The 21,915-nt window shown below is 34.4% G+C and overlaps 5 protein-coding genes across 9 annotated transcripts; 4 read left to right on the top strand and 1 right to left on the bottom strand.

Annotated features, from left to right (window-relative positions):
- The first annotated feature begins 510 nt into the window (after positions 1–510).
- LOC108857088 (auxin-responsive protein IAA7) lies at positions 511–2,807 on the top strand. Its single transcript, XM_018631018.2, has 5 exons — positions 511–863; positions 1,432–1,670; positions 1,860–1,995; positions 2,320–2,381; positions 2,457–2,807. Exons 1-5 carry the CDS (start codon positions 628–630, stop codon positions 2,495–2,497), a joined length of 714 nt encoding a protein of 237 aa, XP_018486520.1. The 5' UTR covers positions 511–627; the 3' UTR covers positions 2,498–2,807.
- A 4,733-nt stretch (positions 2,808–7,540) lies between these two features.
- On the top strand, positions 7,541–10,251 carry LOC130512437 (probable E3 ubiquitin protein ligase DRIPH). Of its 5 annotated transcripts, none has more exons than XM_057010423.1 (10): positions 7,541–7,673; positions 7,771–7,883; positions 8,072–8,171; positions 8,247–8,667; positions 8,754–9,172; positions 9,272–9,322; positions 9,411–9,551; positions 9,630–9,680; positions 9,757–9,829; positions 9,916–10,251. In XM_057010423.1, the coding sequence occupies exons 2-10, from the start codon at positions 7,775–7,777 to the stop codon at positions 10,087–10,089; spliced, it is 1,539 nt and encodes a 512-aa protein (XP_056866403.1). In that variant the 5' UTR covers positions 7,541–7,673; positions 7,771–7,774; the 3' UTR covers positions 10,090–10,251. The 5 variants fall into 5 exon arrangements, with proteins under 5 accessions (XP_056866403.1, XP_056866405.1, XP_056866404.1 ...); XM_057010425.1 differs by having other exon boundaries at positions 7,543–7,676; XM_057010424.1 differs by having other exon boundaries at positions 7,544–7,676; positions 7,765–7,883.
- A 374-nt stretch (positions 10,252–10,625) lies between these two features.
- On the top strand, positions 10,626–12,308 carry LOC130512771 (putative cysteine-rich repeat secretory protein 5). The gene is given in 3 exon segments (XM_057011076.1): positions 10,626–11,302; positions 11,304–11,407; positions 12,123–12,308. Coding segments are annotated over 3 exon segments (843 nt in total). The 5' UTR covers positions 10,626–10,634; the 3' UTR covers positions 12,194–12,308.
- A 1,522-nt stretch (positions 12,309–13,830) lies between these two features.
- LOC130512444 (G-type lectin S-receptor-like serine/threonine-protein kinase CES101) lies at positions 13,831–17,554 on the bottom strand. The gene is made up of 7 exons (XM_057010443.1): positions 15,815–17,554; positions 15,572–15,718; positions 15,261–15,490; positions 14,984–15,194; positions 14,675–14,912; positions 14,436–14,589; positions 13,831–14,347 (listed from the first exon to the last, which is right to left on the bottom strand). The coding sequence occupies exons 1-7, from the start codon at positions 17,367–17,369 to the stop codon at positions 14,027–14,029; spliced, it is 2,856 nt and encodes a 951-aa protein (XP_056866423.1). The 5' UTR covers positions 17,370–17,554; the 3' UTR covers positions 13,831–14,026.
- Positions 17,555–21,035: 3,481 nt separating this feature from the next.
- LOC108861745 (zinc finger protein GIS3) lies at positions 21,036–21,548 on the top strand. Its single transcript, XM_018635691.1, has one exon. It carries the CDS (start codon positions 21,036–21,038, stop codon positions 21,546–21,548), a length of 513 nt encoding a protein of 170 aa, XP_018491193.1.
- The last annotated feature ends 367 nt before the right edge of the window (positions 21,549–21,915 follow it).

Consider the following 21,915-nt stretch of genomic DNA (forward strand, 5'->3'; position numbering starts at 1 on the left):
ATTCGTTGGAAAGTTTCAACATGTTGGTAAAATTTTATATGGATAAAAATATTGTGAAGATTTATTATATTTTTATTTTCACCCAATAAATCACTCATTTAGTATATAATATTTTATTTTTAAATAATAAAAAATTATATCAAAATTCATAACTTTTTACGATCTATAAATATAGACTACTCTTATTTCATTTGGATATAAAAGAAAAACATTATTTTTCTATAATCAACTATTTTAGTATTTTAAACATTTTTATTAAATAGATCTTTAAAATTCAAAATTATTCTTATTAAAAATTGCATTATTTTAGATGTATTAGAGAGAAGATGATTTAGAAAGTTAAAAAGAAAAAAATAGGATGTTGAAAATAAAATATGCGTTGAAATCATTGAACAAAAATCCCAGTTTTTGTAGTAAAAGTAATATATTAACGTCTAATCAATCCTACGTATCAAAAGACCCACACATGGAGAGATAAAGAGCAAAGGACATGCACATGCATTTCATACATAATACACCCACCGCCATTTTCTCTCCTTATATTATTATTGCTATTTCCTCTCCCTTCTTCTTCCCCTCTTACCAAATCAGAGAGAGAAATAACATCTCTAATCTATTAGAAGTAACATGATCGGACAGCTTATGAACCTTAACGCGACGGAGCTCTGTCTCGGCCTCCCTGGCGGCATTAAAGCCGTCGACAGCCCGGCCAGATCGTCGGTGAGGAACAAGAGAGGCTTCTCCGAGACCGTGGATCTCATGCTCAATCTTCAGTGCAACAAAGAAGAAACCGTCGATCTTAACAACGCCACAGCTTCCAAAGAGAAGACTCTCCTCAAAGACCCTGCTAAGCCTCCTGCTAAGTAAGCTATACATACACACAGACACACGCACATATATATATATATATATATATATATATATATATATGTGAATACTTTATTCAAAATAATAAAACATTTATCTCTATATGTGTCTCTATTTCTCTAAGTTCTTGGACTACGTATCCCCAATCTTCACCACTAGTTTATTATAATCTAATAGTTATACTCGACTGATTCTAGTATTCATACAAAAAAAAATCTTGAAATTGGTAATATATATATTACCATATACATGAGTTTTTAAACATATATCTATAAATTTGAAACTAAATTTGTTTTATAGCATAAATAATAAAAAATCCATTACAAAAAAAAAAATAATTAAGCGTTGATGCTTAAACACCAATTTATAAATGCGTACAAGCAAACATTAGGCATTACATCAGTAATGAGCCCAACAAAGTAAAAATAGTAATTAGTAATTAAATAAATTAAATAAAAATATTAAGTAGCAATAACATTGATTGGTTAACACTTTAACACACACATATACATATATATATATATATATATATATATATATATAATTAATGTTGTTCGTATGTAGAGCCCAAGTGGTGGGATGGCCACCTGTGAGGAACTACAGGAAGAACATGATGACTCAGCAGAAAACAAGCGCCGAGGAGGAGGCCAGCAGCGAGAAGGCCGGAAATGGTGGAGGAGCTGCCTTGGTGAAGGTATCCATGGATGGAGCTCCTTACCTAAGAAAAGTTAACCTCACGATGTACAAAAGCTATCAGGATCTCTCTGATGCTTTGGCCAAAATGTTCAGCTCCTTCACTATGGGTACGTGTTAGAAATTTCATATCGAAGAAGTGCGAGAAATATAAATTAGTATATAAATATTGGAAACTCGCGAATATTTATCATTACTTTAAATCATATTTATGTCTGCAAGAGGAATGGTGAACTTGTGGTATGTATTTATATACAAACAAGCGCTTAAATTTTATATAATCTGTGAATAATTTCAAGGAAACTATGGAGCACAAGGAATGATAGATTTCATGAACGAGAGCAAGCTCATGAATCTGTTGAACAGTTCCGAATATGTTCCAAGCTACGAGGACAAAGATGGCGATTGGATGCTCGTCGGAGATGTCCCATGGGAGTGAGTCAAATTAGTCCCTAATTCTTCATATTTTTAACTAATAAGTCGACTCATTAACCACGTTTCCGAAAATAGTAGAGAATAAGTCAAAGATATTCAAACTCCATGTGTTACAATTTACAAATACGTACAACTATGCATTGGTTGGCAATATGATCTTCCAAATTATGCAATTGTATCAAGAATTTTTATTTAGCTTATTCGTAGCTGGCACAATCAACTTATTCTCACCACATTATTGCATAAAACCTTAATTAGAATAAACTTTAAATATTAACGACTCATATACCAATGTTATAACGGAAATTTGAATATCTATTTCAGAATGTTCGTCCAGTCGTGCAAACGTTTGCGCATCATGAAGGGATCTGAAGCAATTGGACTTGGTACATCTATTTGTCAGTTTTACTTTTCTGTCTTTAAAAATAAAATTTAATTCACTTTTCATGGTTTTGTTATAGCTCCCAGAGCAATGGAGAAGTACTGCAAGAACAGATCATGAATTTTATAATAAGAAGAAAAAAAGAACCATCAATGTCCATATGACGGGTTCTTGATTTGCATTTTTATGTATTTCTATCTCCTATATGTGTGTTGTAATTTAAATACTTGATGGGTATCTAGGGCAATAGTATTATGTTACCAGTAAGGTGTGGAAAAAAATGTAATGTGACCAAAAGAGAGGAAACTGAAAATATCTCTGTGTTTGTGTCATATTTATTGCCCAGCATGTGTCTGTCGGTTTAATGATCAATCACTAATTGACATATGCATATATAAACATGTATGTATGTGTCTGTTATTGATCCCTACTAGAGCATGTGTCTGTCGGTTAATGATCAATCACTACTTGATATATGCATATATAAATGTATGTACATGTGTTTTGATCCCTACTATGCTTCTTGTTGTCTCTTTGTGTGTGTTGTAGTATCTTGTTTCCAGAAATGAACAACTAGCTGTTACGTTTCTATTTATTAAACAAATCTTAGGCTATTTATTTTCTCAAATCTTGTAGCAACACGATGAAAAGAAGTGCTTAGAAAATTTTATTCTAAAATGTTTAAACGTTTGATATATATTATGTCAATCTTAAATTTACACACTGCAAAAACTGTATTAGTGATATATTAAAAATGAACCTTTAACCGGGGTTTCTAGTTCAGTTGATAAAGGGTTCACATTTGTGAATTCCGCCACTTGGGTTTGAATCCTGGTCGCTGGAGAATTAATATTTCGACATCGTCAGCGACATATGACCGACATATGGAAACATGTGACTAGTCTGGACCACTTTTATGGAGCTAGGATATCTCTGTATAATTAAAAAAAATGAATATTTGCTATTGTAAGTTAACAGTTAAGTTATAATATTTAGATTTAAATTCAGAGAACCAGTTTAGAATTTATTCTTATGCATTCTCAATTTAGCTATAACAGTAATAGGGTTCAAAATAGAATTGAAGCGTAGAGAACAAATAACAAATAAATAAAAGGGTTTTAATATAATGATAAACGAGTTAGCCAAAAAAAGATAAACGAGTTAGCCTAGAGTGATCCACAGGTTAACAAGAGTGCACGCCAAACAACTACAGTTTTGATGTGGTTTGTTTTTTATTTGTTAGTAAACATTTTTAATATTATATTATTTGTATTATTATCTATTATTATTTTTTGTTTTTCTTATTTAATGCAAATACTTATTTTCTTCGTATGTCCGATCATTTTCTTCTACACAATAGTTTTTTTTTTAAACTGTTCTTCTACACAATAGTTTTTTTTGATAAAGATTCTTCACAATAGTTAAAATAAAAATAATGTATATCTACGGTGTAGTTCTACCATGGATGTGAGAATATTGTAACACATCGATTTTTTATTTCCATTTGATTTAACTTGTATTCTCATTTCTCATTGTTTTGTGTGTGTGTTTATAATGTGTATCTTATTCCTATTGTGTAATTACAAATATCTTAATAATAGAGACGGGTGAGCAAGTCAACAAGCAATAATATTTTTTAAAAAAATTTTAAGAACATTTGAAAATGTGTTTACTCTCGTTTGAAAGTAATGTTAACTTCCACTATTTATATATTATATATTTGTTATTTTTATTATATCTGTGTATCTTAAATCTTTGTGCATCAATAAAAATTTATTTTGTGTTGGTCAGACAACCGAATATAGACGTTGTAAACGCTAGGAAGATAAATGTGGGTGTCATAGGCGTTAGGAAGATAAAGCCCAGTAATAATAACATTGATCAAATACTTGTTAAAACGAGACGTGTTCGTTGGTGTAGAGAAACTGATTTTGTTTTGAATTTTTTCCTCATTAAATAATCAAAATTTTAAAGTTGGTTTGTTTTCGTTTCATTATAAATTGGTATATCTTACTTTTTGGACATGTGGTTTGTCATCGGTCATGTTTAAACTAACTGTCTGTTATATTTGTGGCAGCTTTACAAGATTTAATCTATCCAAAAATATAGGCTGCTCCCTAATTTCAAATCAATAGATTCTCTTCTCATTTTGAAAAGAGAAGATGAATTTTAGTTAAACATTTTTAGTATCATAATTTTTTTTTTTTTTTTGAAACTTAATCATAAAATTTATTTGTGCACTTATAATTCATAATATGTATGATATAGGAATATAGCACTTGTGATTTGTATTGATGCCATGGTTTTATCGGTATAATGAATTTACTTTAATAGTAAGGATTATCGTCGAGGCTTCCAAATAGTATAGCTTGACCTTTTTGCTCTCTAACACATGCGGGAGGGATTTAAATTAAGGACCCATGAGAAGGGCAGGGAACAAGAGCATGTGCATATTCATAGGTCTTCCAATTCATATATGTATGTTATTGTAATGTGTACCAATGTTTTATAATTTGTCTTAATGTTTGTGTCGAAATCTAATTTTGATATTACTCATATAAAATAATATATAGCAGTCCCGGTCGGTCCATGAAAAATAACTAAACCAAGGTCAAGCATGCATATGAAAATGGCTTGAGCAACCAAAAAAAACTATATATAGTTCTGAATTCTGAAATGGGTCGTAATTAAGTAATTACTAGATTTTGACCCGCGCTTTTGAAGCGCGGAATATTTTACGATGAAAAATTTCACTAATAATTTAACAAATATTTTGGTAAATTTTAAAGAGTGTGTATTTAAAATATTTTTGCATTTAAATCAGTATTTTTAAACTCAACCCGATTGTGATTATACCGGTTAATCCGGAGATCTGACAATTCAATTTATGTTTTTTAAAATATTCATATTAAAAATCACTAAAATCCGAGACTAACCGATTGAACTGATGGATGACGATATGTAATCTAATTGGATTTAAATTGTAATAGCTTCATAATTTGTAATCTTATAATCGAAATTTTAAAGTTCACTATTTTGCAATTTATGATAGTGAACTTTAAAATTATGACGTTTCTACAAAATTTTAAAGAGAAAATGATAGAGATAAAATAACTAAGATTAATTATTGTATTATTTGGAAACATTGATAGTAGTATAAAAATATATTGTTTAGAAACATTGATAGAAGTATAAAGAAATAAATATATTGTTTGGAAACATTGATAGTGGTATAAAGAAATAAATATATTGTTTGGAAACATGGATAATAGTATAAAGAAAGGAACATAAAGTGATTTAATGTATGTTTAACTATAAAGTATAAAAGTGTATTTAATTTAAAAACTTACAAAATAAATGTTAGGTCCAACAGAATGTTTCTGTTTTAATAAGATAGATACACCAGCATTATTTGATAATTTGATTCTTTCTATGTTTAGTAAATATATTATGGCTATTTGCTGACCAGTATCATAAGTTTTGATTTGAATTCTAAACTTAAGCCGGAAAATGGAAGACAAAATTAGGTGCAATGTAATACAGAAACAACAACAACAACCAGTTCATTTTTGACATATGCCATTTCGAGTGTCCAATGTATAGTATAATTTAAAGGCAATTGAAATTGTAGTAAACCAAGCTCAGTAATCAAAACGAATGTCGGATCTTTTCCTGGATCCAACGCAACAGGGCCATGCATTCGCCAATTTTAGGTCAAATCTCACAAATTTAATATCTTAAAAACTCTATTAAATTAATAATTACAAATCAAATATTTTATTATTTTATTTAGTTATTTTATATATATGCTGACAAAAAATATATATATATTTGCTTTTAGATTTTTTAAAAAATACTTTTATTTAAAACATAAAACTGTTTTAAATTTACGGTAATATATACTAACTAAAATATATAGATTTTAATTTTCTCTATTTCTGTTAGATTATTTTATATATTTTATGTAATAAAAAATATATATCAAATAATATAAATTTATTTCATAAAACAACACCAAAATATTGGAATGAAATAAAAATTAGTCTGATTCATTTTAAGAAAAAATAAATATACATATTATATAATTAAATAAATTTATATAGATATATAATAAATATTAATTTATAATTTTAATGGAACTATAAAATTTACTTATAAGTTTAGTTTTTATTATCTTATCATTTAATCAAATTGTGTCGTATTTTATAAGGTCCAATTTGGTATCATTTTTTAAAAAAAAATATTATGTTTATTGGTTTATAAAATGTTAAATTATAAAGTTTATATTTTATATCTTATCGATTTAGTTTCTAATACAATGCCAAATTATTATTGTATAGCAAACATAAAAAAATAAAATTATTTTAAAAGTTAAAGGATTTTCTTTTTAAAATAATAAAAATAACAGCAAGAATTATAATAAACATGTAATAGTGCATCGAAACATTTACGTGTTTAGTGTTGAAATGAGCATTGAAAAGAAAAAATTATAGCATCCACATTTGTTTAACTGCACAAATTCCAAATATTTTTAAGAAGTAAAAATTTCAAATTTTGATTTTATATTAATGAATATGAACTCTTTGCCTCCATGAAATTATATATGTCTAATAGAATTATATAAAATGTTAATTTTGGTATTTTATCTCCTAAAATTTTATTTCTAACTCAAAGGTAAACAAAATTTTCTCTATTTTTTCCATTTTTGATATTTTTTCGCTAGTGTTAGAGGTTTCCCTATAAAAAACACACTCTTAACTTGAAATAAAATAAAATAAAATGGATACTTTTTATCAGGCACAAACAGTAGTGATATACATATAATTAAACACAAATGTGTGAATATTTTATTTCAATTATTTAAAATAGTATATATGAGATTTTTTTCCTGAAAATATACAAATTAATTTTCTGTTTTATTTTTCCTTTTTCCAGACAAAAAAGCATACTAAATTCACTGTTGAATAAACACATGCGTTACACACGTTTCCCATCCCAATTTAAAAAAAATAAATGTTTTTTACTCTTTTTGGTCCTCCAAATTGTTATCTATATCCCTTTGAGCTCTCTATTTTCGCAAACGTTTCAAATCCGACCCTTCTCGGAAAAAAACATTAACATATTAAGAAAATTAACCTCCAACAATCAAAACCCTCACTTAATTACAGAGATATCGCTTCCCAGGAGCAGAGCGAGAGCCAGAGGAGAAGGAAAAGTTTCAAACTTTCGCATCTCTGTTTCGATTGCTTCCTCAAAGCTTTAAACTTTATCGTCTGGCCGTTTGGTTTCTTCTGTCGTAGTACATGCAACCATGCTGCTTTACGTGAACCCATAAAAGAAAAGAAGAAAAAGAAAAAAAAACTAATCTTTTTTTTTTGTATTCCGAGATTCAGGAAGATGACTGTTTTGAAGGCGAAGAGGCAGGATATGAAGGCATGCTTCACTTGTCCTATCTGTAACAATCTCTATGACCGTGCCACCACCATCTCCGAGTGCCTCCACACATGTGAGTTAGCCTTTAATCGAATTTGTGCCTATTAAACCTTCTCTTTGTTCTCATGTTTGTATCTATTAGTGTGCTTCAAATCGTTGTGTGTTTTGCTTGAAAAAGCTCTGAATGTTAGAAAAGTTATCATCTTTTTTGGTAATAAAGACATTAAAATCTGTTAATTTCTTCTACTTGTTATGTTGTAGTTTGCAGGAGATGCATAGAGGACAAGTTGGTAGTGGAGAATCTGAAAGCTTGTCCTGTCTGCAATGTTGATCTCGGTGTTGCTCCTCTTGATAAACTCCGGTATAGTCACTTCTCTACATAGATTAATTCTCCAATATCAAATACAATGTTGCTGAGCTATGCAAATGCATGCAGGGGGGATAACACATGGGATGAATTGAGGATAAAGGTCTTCAAACAAAAGCCAAAAAGGGTAAAGGCGGCAGCAGCAGCAGCAGAAGCGGCTGAAACTGCAGCTTCAGCATCTTTGACATACTCCAGAAAGAAGAAGACGTCTTTACCTTCTTCACTGGCCGCCGTCGCTTCACCTAGAGTATCAACCTCACCTGAGTCTGCAACTCCCGATGCTCCGTTGGAAAGTGAGAAGCTTGAGGAGGAAATGGAAGCTGTTTCTCTGAACCAGAGCTTGTCTGCACAAGTTTCGAATTTCAGGAGGCGTGTAAGGAAGAACCTGGCGCCTAAAAGGAATGAGAACCCATTGGAACCGCAACAGGATCATGTGGAAAGCTTAAATGGTCTCGAAATTGTTCTCAACATTGAACAAGACAATAGTTTGGTTAGTAAAAACTTATTATTACAGTATCATTTTTTTTTTTTGGTTTCTTCAATATTTAGTTACTGAGATGAAGTGATGCATCATAGGCTGGAGCATCGACCTCTAATGGATGCATACAAAAGGTTGCAGTTTCATCTGTTGATCCTGGCAAGTCCTTGAGTAATGATGATAAGGAAGTTGTGCCGCAGAAGAGTAACGGTTCCACAGTGATTGTTGAGACTGTGATAACTTCAAATGGCAAATCAAATCAAAACCATGGCTCTAGTTCTGGTGGTGAAACAGGGGAAGTCCCTAGTGAAGCAAATGGAAAACATGTTCTTGCAAAGGAAGTCTCTGGTGAGAAACCGAAGAACAATGGTGTAGAGAAGCAAAGGAAGATCTCTGGTAAGAAGGGAAAAGGAAAAGCTTCTTCTCCTCGGGTTCTGAGACCTAGAAAGCAGGAGGGGAATATGATTTCAGAAGCTGACAGGGAAGCTTTTTGTTCACTACTAGCTGCAGCGAATCGGTAAAGACCTTACTTACTACTTACCTTCTTTTCATCATCCATTAAGCTTTGATTCTAGTTATATATAGTGAAGATTTTTTTTTTTTTTGCGTTTTTCAGGTACACAGAGAGGCCACTACTGCCACAAATCTCCAATCCCTACATACGGACGTAAGTGCTCACTAGATCTTTTATAACAACTTCATTCACTCACAATGTGTGATAGTGATTCTTTCTTTGATTTTTTGCATCTTGACAGAGATGGAAACTTACCTGTCTCATATGGAAATAAGAAGAGTTCAGATGGTGCATCAGAAGCTGCCATTACTAAAGAAGCAGAAAACAAAGCTGAAGGAAGTAACAAGAAAGTTTGGCTTTCACTAATAGCTGCAGCGAATCAGTAAAAGACCTTACTACTATATATCTTCTTTGCATTGTCCTTTAAGCTTTGGTTCTGATTGTAATTGTGCGTTTACAGGAACACAAATAGGACAATACTGCCACAAATCTCCAATCCCTACATACGAACGTAAGTGATCACTAGATGTTCATAACAACTTCATTCACAATGTCTGATAGTCTTTGTTTATTTTGCATCTTGACAGAGATGGAAACTTACCTGTCTCATATGTCAAGAAGTATCTAGCGTGTAAGCTTGGTCTCCAAAGAGAAGACGAAGTAATTCACTCTTCCATTCTATGTCTCTCTCTCTCTCAGGTTCTTAAAAGGTCAAATCTTGATCTACTTGTGGTTGGATGTTGCAGGTGGAGATATGGCTAAGGCAAGAGCCTGTGTCTTCGACGCAGAAGCTGCATAACTTGGTGGATTGGTGGGTACAGTCTACTCCAGTTGCTGAGCGAAAAAGCGCCATGGTTGGGAGCTCCGGTGCTGAATTCGTCATGGTTCTACACTACAGTGGCTCTCGCCTCTTTGAATAGCTCTTCTAACAACCATCATCAAATCCTTTTCTTCTTCTTCTTAAAAACTCTTTCTTGTGAAAGAAGAAAACATGACTGCCTAGGGTTTTTGCAACTTTCTTTGTTTATTCATTTGTTGAGAATAAATATGAGAATTTTTCTTTGAGCAAATAAGACCTATTGAACTGATTAATATTAATAGAAAGTCATATATTAATAGAAAGTAATATATATTATGAATTATCCCTCTGAATTGGTATACCACATTATAAAAGTAATATGTTATGCTTCAGATCTTTCACAAAATCAAAGGTCAACGTTGAAGAACCTGCAAAGTTATCTAGACATTATATATTAGACAAGAACATGGAATTCAACTAAAAAATATAATTATTATATTGATTTTCCTTTTGAGTTGGTCTACCATTTTATATGTGGACACTACTAATATGATTGAATTGTTAAATACATATATATGTGCTGTTTTGTTCTTTGTTTATATAAATCTTTTTGTGTTCTGTTTTGTTCATTCTCAAAAGTCAAATTAATCAAGAAAGAACACAAAAATGACAAGAATCGTCATTACAAACTTTGCTATTGTCCTGTTTTGCATCTTCTTGTTCTCTCTTCAAACCATATCCCAATCTGCACAAATGAGCTCTGGTTGCGACCAGGTACCCGACAATTTCACTAAATCTAGCTTTTATCAATCAAACCTTGAAAATGTCCTCTCCACCCTTCGCGACCTTTCCTCCCACGGAAGCTATGGTAACGCTACAGCCGGTACTCTTAGCCCCAACACAGTCTATGGCATGTTCCTCTGCAGAGGAGACATCAGTCGAGCATCCTGTTCCAACTGTGTCCACTCCGCAACGTTGAGCATGGCTGAAACTTGCAAGTCTCGTAAAGGAACGTTCGTGTTCTATAACGAATGTATGGTTCGGTACTCAAACTTTTCTTTCTTCACACTCGTCGAAGATGAACCTGTCTTCGGTAGATTCTCTGAGTTCAGTTCTTCGAGTTATCCTAAGGTTTCCAATCAAACAATTAGTGGTAAAATAAACGAGCTTATCCCCAGAGCCTCCTCATCATCACCGGTTCCATATTTTGTGGAGGATCAAGAACATGTGACTCAAGTGGAAAGTTCGTATGATTTAAAGGCAACAGTCCAGTGTAGTCCTGATCTTGATCCACGAAACTGCACCGTGTGCTTGAGACTTGCAGCCCAATTTTTATGACTGCTGCGGCTTAGCTAGTTTGGAATTTGCTCAGATAAACTATCCTAAATGTCTTGTCAACTACAAGATCTCTGCTTCGCAGTCTCTCCGCGTTATAAATGGTTAGTATATAGTTTTCTTAATCTAAATGCATTATGCGGATTTAATCTCGATGGTCTGATACAAGGACTGTCCTTGTCCGAAATATGATATCTCATTTAGCATCATTTATCATTTTAGATTTGAGAAGCCGTTTGGTATTTTCTGATGACGTTACACCTTCCGGTTAGTCCTTGCCTCTCACTATCGTTAGGTGATACTGTATATAGAATGCAAGCACGGAACAGTCCATAGTCTTCAGGTCATGCTGATAAGTTAGGAACGGCTGATAAGTTAGGAACGAAATATTAGGGAGAGTGTTTATTGCATGAAATATACTCCATCAATTTCAATAAAAATGATGTTTTAGATGATTATCTTTTACAATAGATGATTTTTGTACATATTTATAATTTAATTTTATCAGTATAGTCAATTGCTTTTTAATAATTTTGTTTATAATAAAATAAATTATATTCTTCATAAGCTTTTAGTATTTAAAAAAAGTTTCTTAATGTGCGTTCGAATAACCAAAACTTCATCTATTATGAAGCCACGTTGACCGAATTAAAAAGGTTGACTTGAAGATTGTTGGTTCACCTTAGTTAACGTATGTTTCGGTTTTACGATAAAAATAGCAAATTTTTGGTCCACCGTAATGTATGTACTTACAAAGTTACAATCTAGTGATCAAGAATCAAACAACTAAAACACACATGTCTTTTCTTTGTTTTACAGGAAGTGAAATATTAGGGAGAATGTTTCTTGCAATCATGACAGCTTTGGTGTTAGCACTAACGGGTTTGTGATCAAATCTAGTTTGTAACTAAATGAGATTTATCTTCGTGTTCTCTAAACTTGGGTGGCGTGCGATGTGTTGCCAATTTGGGTGACGTACGATGTGTTGTAATGTCACATATTGTAAATCTTGTAACATATATCATGATGCATATCCATCCTTCCTACGTTTCTATATACTATTTAAATTAGTAAATTTCCAATGGAGCTAAAACTAAAATCTCTTGCTACATAATTGTCCACACGAATGAATAACATGAATACGTCTAATAAGCTTTATATCTATTAGCTTTGCTTTATAGTCTTAAACGTCTTTAAAGAAATATTCAGGCCACTTCCCTATCGGATTTATGGATTAGGATGTGAGTCTCCTTTGATGCCATATTAAATTTTCTAAGTTTTTAACTTAAAATAATTGATAGCAAGTGCAGTGATTCATATTCCTTGTATATTACTCATATTGAAACTCTTGATGTAAGATTTCTCTCCAACGAACTCTAAACCTAGAATCATGTGATTTTCATGGCTGGTGTGTTTGAAGCAATTAACAAGCTTTAAGATGGAAAAAGTGTTCTAGGATCTTATGATGCTTCTAGGATCTTCGATAGCTGCTTCTTCTTCAGATTTCGTCTAAGTGTTTTGGGAATGGATCTATTCTTGTTATCTCTTTCCTTTGCCGACTAAATTTGTACTTCTAATGGTTTATTCAGCATAGATTATCTCTAGGATCTCTATGCAAGCCTTTGGGATTTTGAAATTGCAGTGAACTTTACTATGGTGAATCGTGACTCTAATGCCTTGTTTACACAAATTTTGTGAATGGTTGATTTGGTGTTGTTGGTGAAATTTCCAGTGTATAAGATCCATATTGATCTGGCATCTTTAAACTTTGATATCCTTGTGCTGGTGACTGCTGGAGGTATAATAAACAGTGAGAGATATCAAGAACATTGATCATTTTCTGTTATCTTTTGGTGGAAATAATCAAATGTTAAATTTGAACAAATATACATGAACATTTGAAAAAACAATAGACAAATCTTTGATACAAGTTGACGTGATCTATAATTTTTGGGTGATTTATCTGATCTAGATTTAGATGATATTAATATCTTTGAAGAGTACATAAATCAAACAATAGAAAAACTCTGGTTGCCAACTATATTTGAAAAATACTTGTCATTCAATTTTGAATATTTCTTATTTGTAACAATTTATTTAATTAACTTGTCTGTTTAAAAAAATTGTACTATGATTGAACATATTCTATCTAGAGATTTAGTTAAACTACAAAAGTTATGTTGCTAAATAAAAAGTTTGGTCCTCTTTACTATCAAAGCAATTGGTTTTGATAAATGCAAGATCAATATAACTTTATATCTTGCCAAAATCTTTGGTATCAAATAATAATGTTGGTGACATTTACTTTATATCTATCATGTAAAAATTACTTCCTCTATTTCAGTTTTGATGAAGTTTTTGTCTAAAACACACATTAAAAATATATTACTTCTATTCAAAGAACTTGATTACACAAAAGTAATGATATTCTCACCAATGAATACAAAGAGTCACATGTTAATAGAAATAATTTTATTCTCAGAAATTATTTTATTAACTTTTACATTAAAAGTCCCAAAACCTCGTGTAAATTGAAACACAAAACATTCTCTAAAACTTCATCTCAACTGAAACAGAGGGAGAACATATTCTATCTAGAGATTTATTATCGTTGTATGCATAGAAGAAGATGCAAGCTAAGCTTACAAACATTAACTGAGTTTAAATAAGTTATTACAACACCAATGACTAAATAAATTATTACAACACCAATGACTGTAGTTTCACCTTGCTTCCATCACCGTGATGGTAACTCTATTTACTGATGCATTATCCGACTCATGTTGCGCAACTTCTGTATCTGGCGAGCTTCTCCGGGGACCATCATAGAAAGCCGGCTCTTTAGGCAAAGAAAGAGCATTGTTTCCGTCGCCGTATATCATGGACACAACATCTAACATACTTGGTCTGTCTTCTGGCTTTTCCTGTACACACAAGAGAGCAACTTGAAAGCATCTCAACACTTGAGGGTTCTCAAGTGCAGAATCTCCCAAAGAAGAATCTATCACCTCGCCAACTCGGTTCTCTTTAAACAGATTCCAAACCTGAAAACAGAGTTTAAAAGATCCAAAGAGTAAGTAAACAAGCAAAATGCTAACAAATGAATGAAAGAAGTAGAGATTAAGATTTTACATGAACTATGAGATTGAGAGGTCCATCTGATTCATGGTGGAAGCTATTGTTCTTCCTTCCACAAATAATTTCAAGCATCAGAACCCCAAAGCTGAACACATCTGACTTAGCCGAGAATAGCCCTTCTCTGAAGTACTCAGGAGACATATAGCCACTATATATATATATATATCAAACACAAGAAACTCAATCAAAACCTGATCAAAGGAACCCTCTCTTTGTTTCTGGTGAGAACTTACAATGTTCCAGCAACTCTTCTGGTGTTGGCTTTGGATTCTTGGGCTCCAAATATCCGAGCCATCCCAAAATCCGATATCTTGGGATTCATATCCTCGTCCAGCAAAATGTTACTGGCTTTGATGTCTCTGTGTATTACTTTCAATCTCGAGTACTTGTGAAGGTACAAAAGCCCTTGAATGATCCCTTCCATGATCCTAAACCGCAGCCTCCAGTCCAGAACATTTTTCCTCAATGGATCTGCGCAATAGATTTGGCTTTCAGATCAGTTTCTTCCAACATAGATTCTTGGCATATTAAAGAAAGCTCACCAAACAAGAAGTAATCAAGGCCCTTGTTGGGCATGTATTCGTAAATCAACATTTTCTCATCCTTCTCAATGCAACATCCTAGCAACTGAACGAGATTCGTGTGTTGAAGTTTTGCAATAAGCATGGCCTCGTTCTTGAACTCCACTAGTCCTTGCCCTGATGCCATTGATAGTCTCTTGATAGCCACTTCTTCCCCGCTTATCAACATCCCCTTCAAGAAAGTAGCGGAAACATCAAAATCTATTTGAAGTTAATAATCTGAAGAATCTAACAATACCTTATAGACAGGACCAAAACCTCCTTCACCGAGCAAGTTCTCATCAGAGAAGTAATCTGTTGCCAAGGCTACACTCTCAAAGCTAAAAATATTAAGTTCATTATTATTCTTCCTTGCACTTCTCCTGTGTCTGCCTCTCCTATCAATTCCCAGTTCACGCAGTAACAATTCGCGGTCTACCGCTGAACCATACCTCAGTGTTAGAAGCCTCCTCCCAATGAAACCATTCACTATATAATATAACAAACACTATTGTTAGTTTCCACAAGGACAAATAACCTTACAGAAAAATTTATTCAGTAGAGGCTTACTTGGTTGAATGATTTTTCTCCATAGATAGCTAAACGCCGCCTTACTTGGTTGAATGATTTTCTTCCTTGAAAAGTAAAAAGCGGCCTTGCTTAGTTGAATGATTTTCCCACGTAAAAAGTAGAATGTTTTGCGGAATATATCAGTTACTGGAATTCATCAAACACACAACAAAAGAAGTGGTGAACTTGTTAGTAACAACACCATAGAGAAGAAAGTGATTCTGATACACTTTTTTTAATTACCTTTTAGTTTATATTTTCTCAGAACAAGATAGATGATGAAGACAGTCACAAGTATGGTTAGAAACAGAGATGCCCCAACAATTAGCCAAACTACTGGATTTCCATTCTTTCTGTCTCCCCCCAAGCCCGGAAAATAATTTTCCGAATCTCTTTGCATACATGTCGGACCTTGTTCACGAATATATATAGTTCTGGAAGTAGGAGAAGAAGACGACCTGGTGTTGGCAGGATCAGTATACCACATCTTGCAAGGGTCAGTCCATATCTCGCAGCCTGTACCATCCACATTGGTTGAGGCATAGGCAACACAAGAACAGTTTTGCAGACATATAACATGGCAATCAGCTGAACTAAGTCCTCTTCCACCAGTCTCATTAAGCACGGTTCCATTTCCTAGTGAAGCTGGTCCTCTCTGTTCGAAATAGGTAGAACGAAAGGGATTGCAGTTCAGTAACCCATGTGCCATGTCAGGAACTGTGCAACCAGCCTGCAAACAATCCCTGGAACTGTTTCCATAACAATCGCTGGAGTTTTTTTCATACCAACCTCTGGGTTTTTCCCCATACTGATCAGGGTACTCTCTCTCATACTGATCCCTATACCGATCCTCGTTCTCTTTCTCATACCAATCCCTGTACTCTTTCCTATACCCATCGCTGTACCCTTGCCTATACCGATCCCTGGAACTGACCTCTTTACTCAAAGTGAAAGGAGAGCAACGGACATGTGCTAGCTCTCTGTCAAGCCTGTTTATATGCAGAACTCCATGTTGGTCTATCGTTATCGTGGGAAACACTGTTTCAGAATCAACTGAAAACATGAAGTAGCGTTCACTCTCTGTTGAGGTAAAAGAGAAGACGGATTCATAGTTGTTAAACGCCTCCAAGGAAAAACGACCTTTAAACCAGAGGCCACTTGCCCAATACCTTTTTCCACGCCACAAGATGGTCAATAGGTTTGATATGTTGGCATCCATCCCAAAGACAAAAGATCCAGAAGCAGGTAAAGTATCACTAAGCCCTGATCTCAGCTCCCATCTCTTCTTGGTCTTGACATTGAAACCGAGTTTCATCCCAGGGAGAAGAGTATCAGTCGGATAATCAAAGCTCTGCCACAAAACCCTCGTTGATCCACCAGAACCCATCTCCTGGAGCTGGAGATTTCCAGAATCCAACAATTTAAGGGTTGTGTTTCCAGTGGTTTCCGTAGAACTTAAGTTAAGCAGGCTTGATGATCCTCTTAAAATCTTCAATCTACCAAGAGAGTCAACCGTGAGGCTCCCAGGGCGTCTTGGAATCGGATTGTCACGGTTAGCAATCCAGACAGGCCTGTCCTGGATATCATTCAGATACAAATTGTTGTACCAAACACCAAGATACAAGTCCGTCGAGTTCTTGAAGTTGAAGAACTTGAGCTTGAAGATATTGAAAGCCGAAACCAGCTCTTGCCCGTCTTTCAAGTAGTGCCCCTGAAGCAGAGTATCTGTCTGACAGCATGATTCTCCTAACAAGAGAGAGAGTGTAAAAAAAGTGAGCAAGGTGCCATGTGCCCACATAGTTTCAAGAACTTGAAACTTGCAAGATGGAAAAAAATTGGCAATGGATTTCTCACAAAGTTGGTCCTTAAGATGCAATGTTAAATTAATGATAGAGGTCAAAGTAGTCTAACTAATAATCAAGAGTCCAAGTCCACGCTAGTGGGAGCCAGATTTTGAATTTCTTTGCAATGAAGATGTTAGCATGACGGTGATAGGTGATAACGACCAAACTTGAGGTTGACTCCTTCTTACATGCTAAAATTACCACACACAAAAAACTAGTAGATACCTGAGTACTATTATAAGCAGCTGAAACAATGGTACATAGAGAGTGAGAAAGGATTCTCTTGCTCGAGCAAAACACATCGAACTAGAGCAACTTGGTTTTGCAAAAGTTTCCTTTTTTTTCACCAAGCCAGAAGTTAACAGTGTTAAAACAAAAGGCTTTAAGAGATTGCATTATCCATAGCTTTCTGTGGATACGTAACGCTGCAAGTAAGTCTGCAACAGAGAACATCAAATTCAGTAGAAGATACTATGGAGAAAACTCACTTAGGCATTTTATCGAACACCTTATGTCTACTCTGAGAATACAGTAGCAAAGAATGAATGGTACGGACCTTGTTGCCTGAAAAATGTGTAGAACGAAGTTTACACAGGACGAGCGACATCATTCATGAGAGAAGTGAAGAGAAAGGTTGAAAACCGAACCAGCTGATGTTGTTTTGAATATTAACTAAGTGGTTAGCGTAAATCTACAATTTGACCTTTGAACAAAATTACATATATTACTAATCAATTTTTTGAACTTATTTACTAATCATTTTTGTTACGTTTCTTAAGAGTAGATTGTTCTTTTGTTTTTTTTTTCTTTGCACCAAGAGTATATTGTTTCTACGTTGTTATTGTTTTCAACTCTTTTTGGGTATAAATACACTTTAATCTTCACTGGATTAGGTGTTAGAAAAGAACGAAGCTATGGTTGTATTTATGTATCGTTCCAGATAAGAACCAGATATTTAATTTGATGACATTATCGCACATGATAAACAAAACTGATAGACGACAGAAAAAAAACTGATATTTTGGTTTTTCTTTAAAAAGAAAAAACTGATATTCATGTTTGACGATGTAATGGGTACAGTGTTTAAAAAAAAACAATATTCATGTTTAACACACAAGTGGGACCTGGTTTTGTTGATTTCTATATTATATCATGTATCGTTGGATATATAAAATTTGATCAAACTCAATGAAATTAGCATCACTTATCTGTAGTATCTGACTCTCTTTTTTTTGTGTGCACTCTCAAGTATCTGACTAGTCTCACTAAAACTAATCTGAGACACACGGTTACTATACGTTGGTTCAAAGAACAACAATATCTCCAAAATTAGTCTGGATTTTGATTCTTTCACCAATGTAGCTTCCATTTTGCAGACCACAAGACAATTTCGCCCTAGAGACTCTTTTTCTCTCTGGCACACCACCCAAGGTGCCGCTTCAAGGTCACCCTCCGACCTCCATGGATTCACACTGCAAGGTCTCTATCGTCGTCTCCATCCAAACCTCCATTTAAGAAGCTATGCTCCTTCTCGTCGGGACTCCACCTAGGTTAACTCAAAGCATTACAAGGATAGGTGAAGAACTCTTGAAAGCTCAAAGGACGAGCCTTTCACCTGTCTCTGCCATTTCCACTCCTAGTTCATTGCCTCAGGTGAGAACTCGCCTCTCCAATGTCTCAGCCCCTGCTTTCGTTTCAGAGACAAAGAGTCCTCCTTCACTACCCTCTGAGCCGGAACCTCCAGATCTGGTTCCGGTGGAGCAGCTAGATCCGCCGCTTGAAGCTCTCCCTCCGCCAGATTCGCCGCTTGAAGCTCTCTCTGCACCATATCCACCGCTTGAAACTCTCTCTCCTCCAGAACCACCAGACCCTCCTGACTCACCCGTCGTTGGTAGTATGATTCTTGGCTGGTGTGTTGACTGGAGTTTTAAACGTTCCGTTCCTAGCAATTTCATATGCCCTACTGACTCACCCGTCATTGTGTTTGGTTCTGCAACACTGGTCTCTCTTCCTCGTCCATTAACCCAGGTTTTATCTCAGAAATATTCTAACTTAATGTTAGGTGATGAGTTAATATCCTTGGTTTGGTATCTTGAACTCTCTTGTGGTTTGTCTATGTGTCTCTCATTGGCCTTGGTGTGCCCCTTTACTGCAGTATGCAGTCCTTTTACTGCTTTGTGCAGTTGTACCTTTGTGGTACTCAAGTACTTATATGTTCAGTTGTGGCAACTTAATGGAGTGATGCCTCACATATCCATTCATCATGTGAATCAGCTCTTGTTGGACAGTTATTGTCCGGTTTCCTCCTCTATGGAGGTTGTTCCTCTCCCAATTTCATCATCTACCTTGTGTAGTTTTGTTGCAGGGAGTCTAATGTTGAAGATTAGTGATATTTCTAACAATGAAGTTCTAATCAAAGGCTTTGTAGCCATGTTGAAGATTGTTGATTGTACACTTGCTGCTGCTTCAGTCCCGGAAGTTATATCACTGATTGTGGTCTCTAAATTCCAAGGCTTTATCTCACTTTACAGCTCGATGGTCGATGAGATCAGAGGACTTCTCGACGTCATTAGTTGTTTAAGCGTTTTGTATGCCCCTATCCTTTTATGTTATATTTGCTTCCTTGTAATAGTTGTTTGTTTGACCTATATGGTTCTGTTTTCATGTTCTGTAAACACTCTTTCCATTCATGGAGAGTAAGAATCTATAAAAGTTGAGGTTTGTCCAAAAAAAAAAGAGATGAGTCTGAGCAGTAAATATATATATGCAAGAAATAATGTTAGAAAAATATATATATATATATATATATATATATGCAAGAAATATCAATTTGTGTTCTGAAAATTAAAGCATTTAAATAATTCCTTTTAGCAATCCTAAACGCAGCAGACCATCGGCCTACCTTTCCAAGTTTAGAAATCATCGAAATCATTGAAGATTTTTTGTCGGAGAATTCATAATTTCATATGTACTGCCAACCACAACCCAGTTTAATGGGATAGCTCGTTTATTTTTTAAATTATCTGAGCTACTTCAAACACAACCACAGTCCCTTAAATCCTAATAAATGATTTTTGTGCAATATTGAATCTTTAGTATTTTTTGCTTGTGTTCTCATATAGTTCTTAACATGTTCACATTGCAAATTACAACTACTCCAAACTTTAATATTGGACTATAGCTTATACTACTAGCTGGCCACCTTTCTTTTTTTTTTGTCACAAAGCTGGCCACCTTTCAATTTCGTTAAATTACTATAGTTGGTAATTTTCACACTCGATCCAAATTTATGACTTCATTTTGGCTCTATTCATACTAAGGTACGCTTTATATCGTTTTGTGCATGATCACATGTGAAGCCTTAGTAACACACCCCGAGTAGCTTGATTTCTCGTTTTGCAAATGTAATTGTGGCCTCTACCATATGTAACTTATACTATATAACAAAATATCAAATTGGTTTGATTAATAAAAGGCCCTAGTTGGCATCCGTAAAGACGCATACTCTTTTAATACCTTTTACATTATATATAAAAGCTTTTGTGTGTGAGTTTTCGAGAGCATAGACACGTTCAAAACATTGAATATTGAGAGAGACCCATAACAGAAAGAGAAGAGAGATGAACAGCCGGAACAAACAGATTGACTCCGGCTCCGGAGATAACCGCCGGATGTACGAGTGTGACATCTGCATGAGAGGCTTCACGAATCCTCAAGCCCTCGGTGGTCACAGAAACATCCACCGTAAGGAACGTGAAAGAAACCTCTCCTCCTCCTCATCTTCTTCTTCTCACTCATTTCCATTTTCTATTTCATCCTCCCGAAACTACACAAACCCTAACTACAACAACCCACCTCCATATTTTCCAACCAATGAGTCATACCATCATCAAACGTTTCAGCCACCAATAAACCCTAGCTACAACGCACAACGCTTTGGGACAGCACCATCATCTGGAGGAGGAAACTATTCTCAAGGGGAGTTTCTTGGTCTCGATTTGAGCTTACGGCTCGGATCCGTCAACGTCGGTAACGAGTGTCACCGGGGCCTACCGGATGCTGGAGATTCTAAGCCTGATCAAGATGATGATCTTGATCTTGATCTTCGACTTGGAGGTCATCATCACCACTAAGCTTCTACGATTTCCCAGACGTTTAATCCGCGTAACTAAATGCAGTTTATATTGCGCTGAAGTTGATCGCCTTAGAATGCATGCATGATGTTTATAATTGTGTTTTTATTATAATTAATTAATGTGTTGATTTGTGGATAAAAGTGTGTTTGAGAGTAATGTTTTTTTATCATTTAACGTTGTTTGAAGCTTAGTTTGTATTCAAGACTATATTATTCTCTTGGATAACTTTATATGATTTGTAAATAGGTCTGAGCAGTGTTTCATGAAGTTTCGTTGTATAATTCAAGACTATTATTCTCTTGAATAATATAAAGCAAATATAGGTTTGTGTAACGATCTTATTTAGTAACCCTATATGAAGGTT

Source organism: Raphanus sativus, chromosome 5 (genome assembly GCF_000801105.2).
Source record: "Raphanus sativus cultivar WK10039 chromosome 5, ASM80110v3, whole genome shotgun sequence".
NCBI lineage: Eukaryota > Viridiplantae > Streptophyta > Magnoliopsida > Brassicales > Brassicaceae > Raphanus > Raphanus sativus.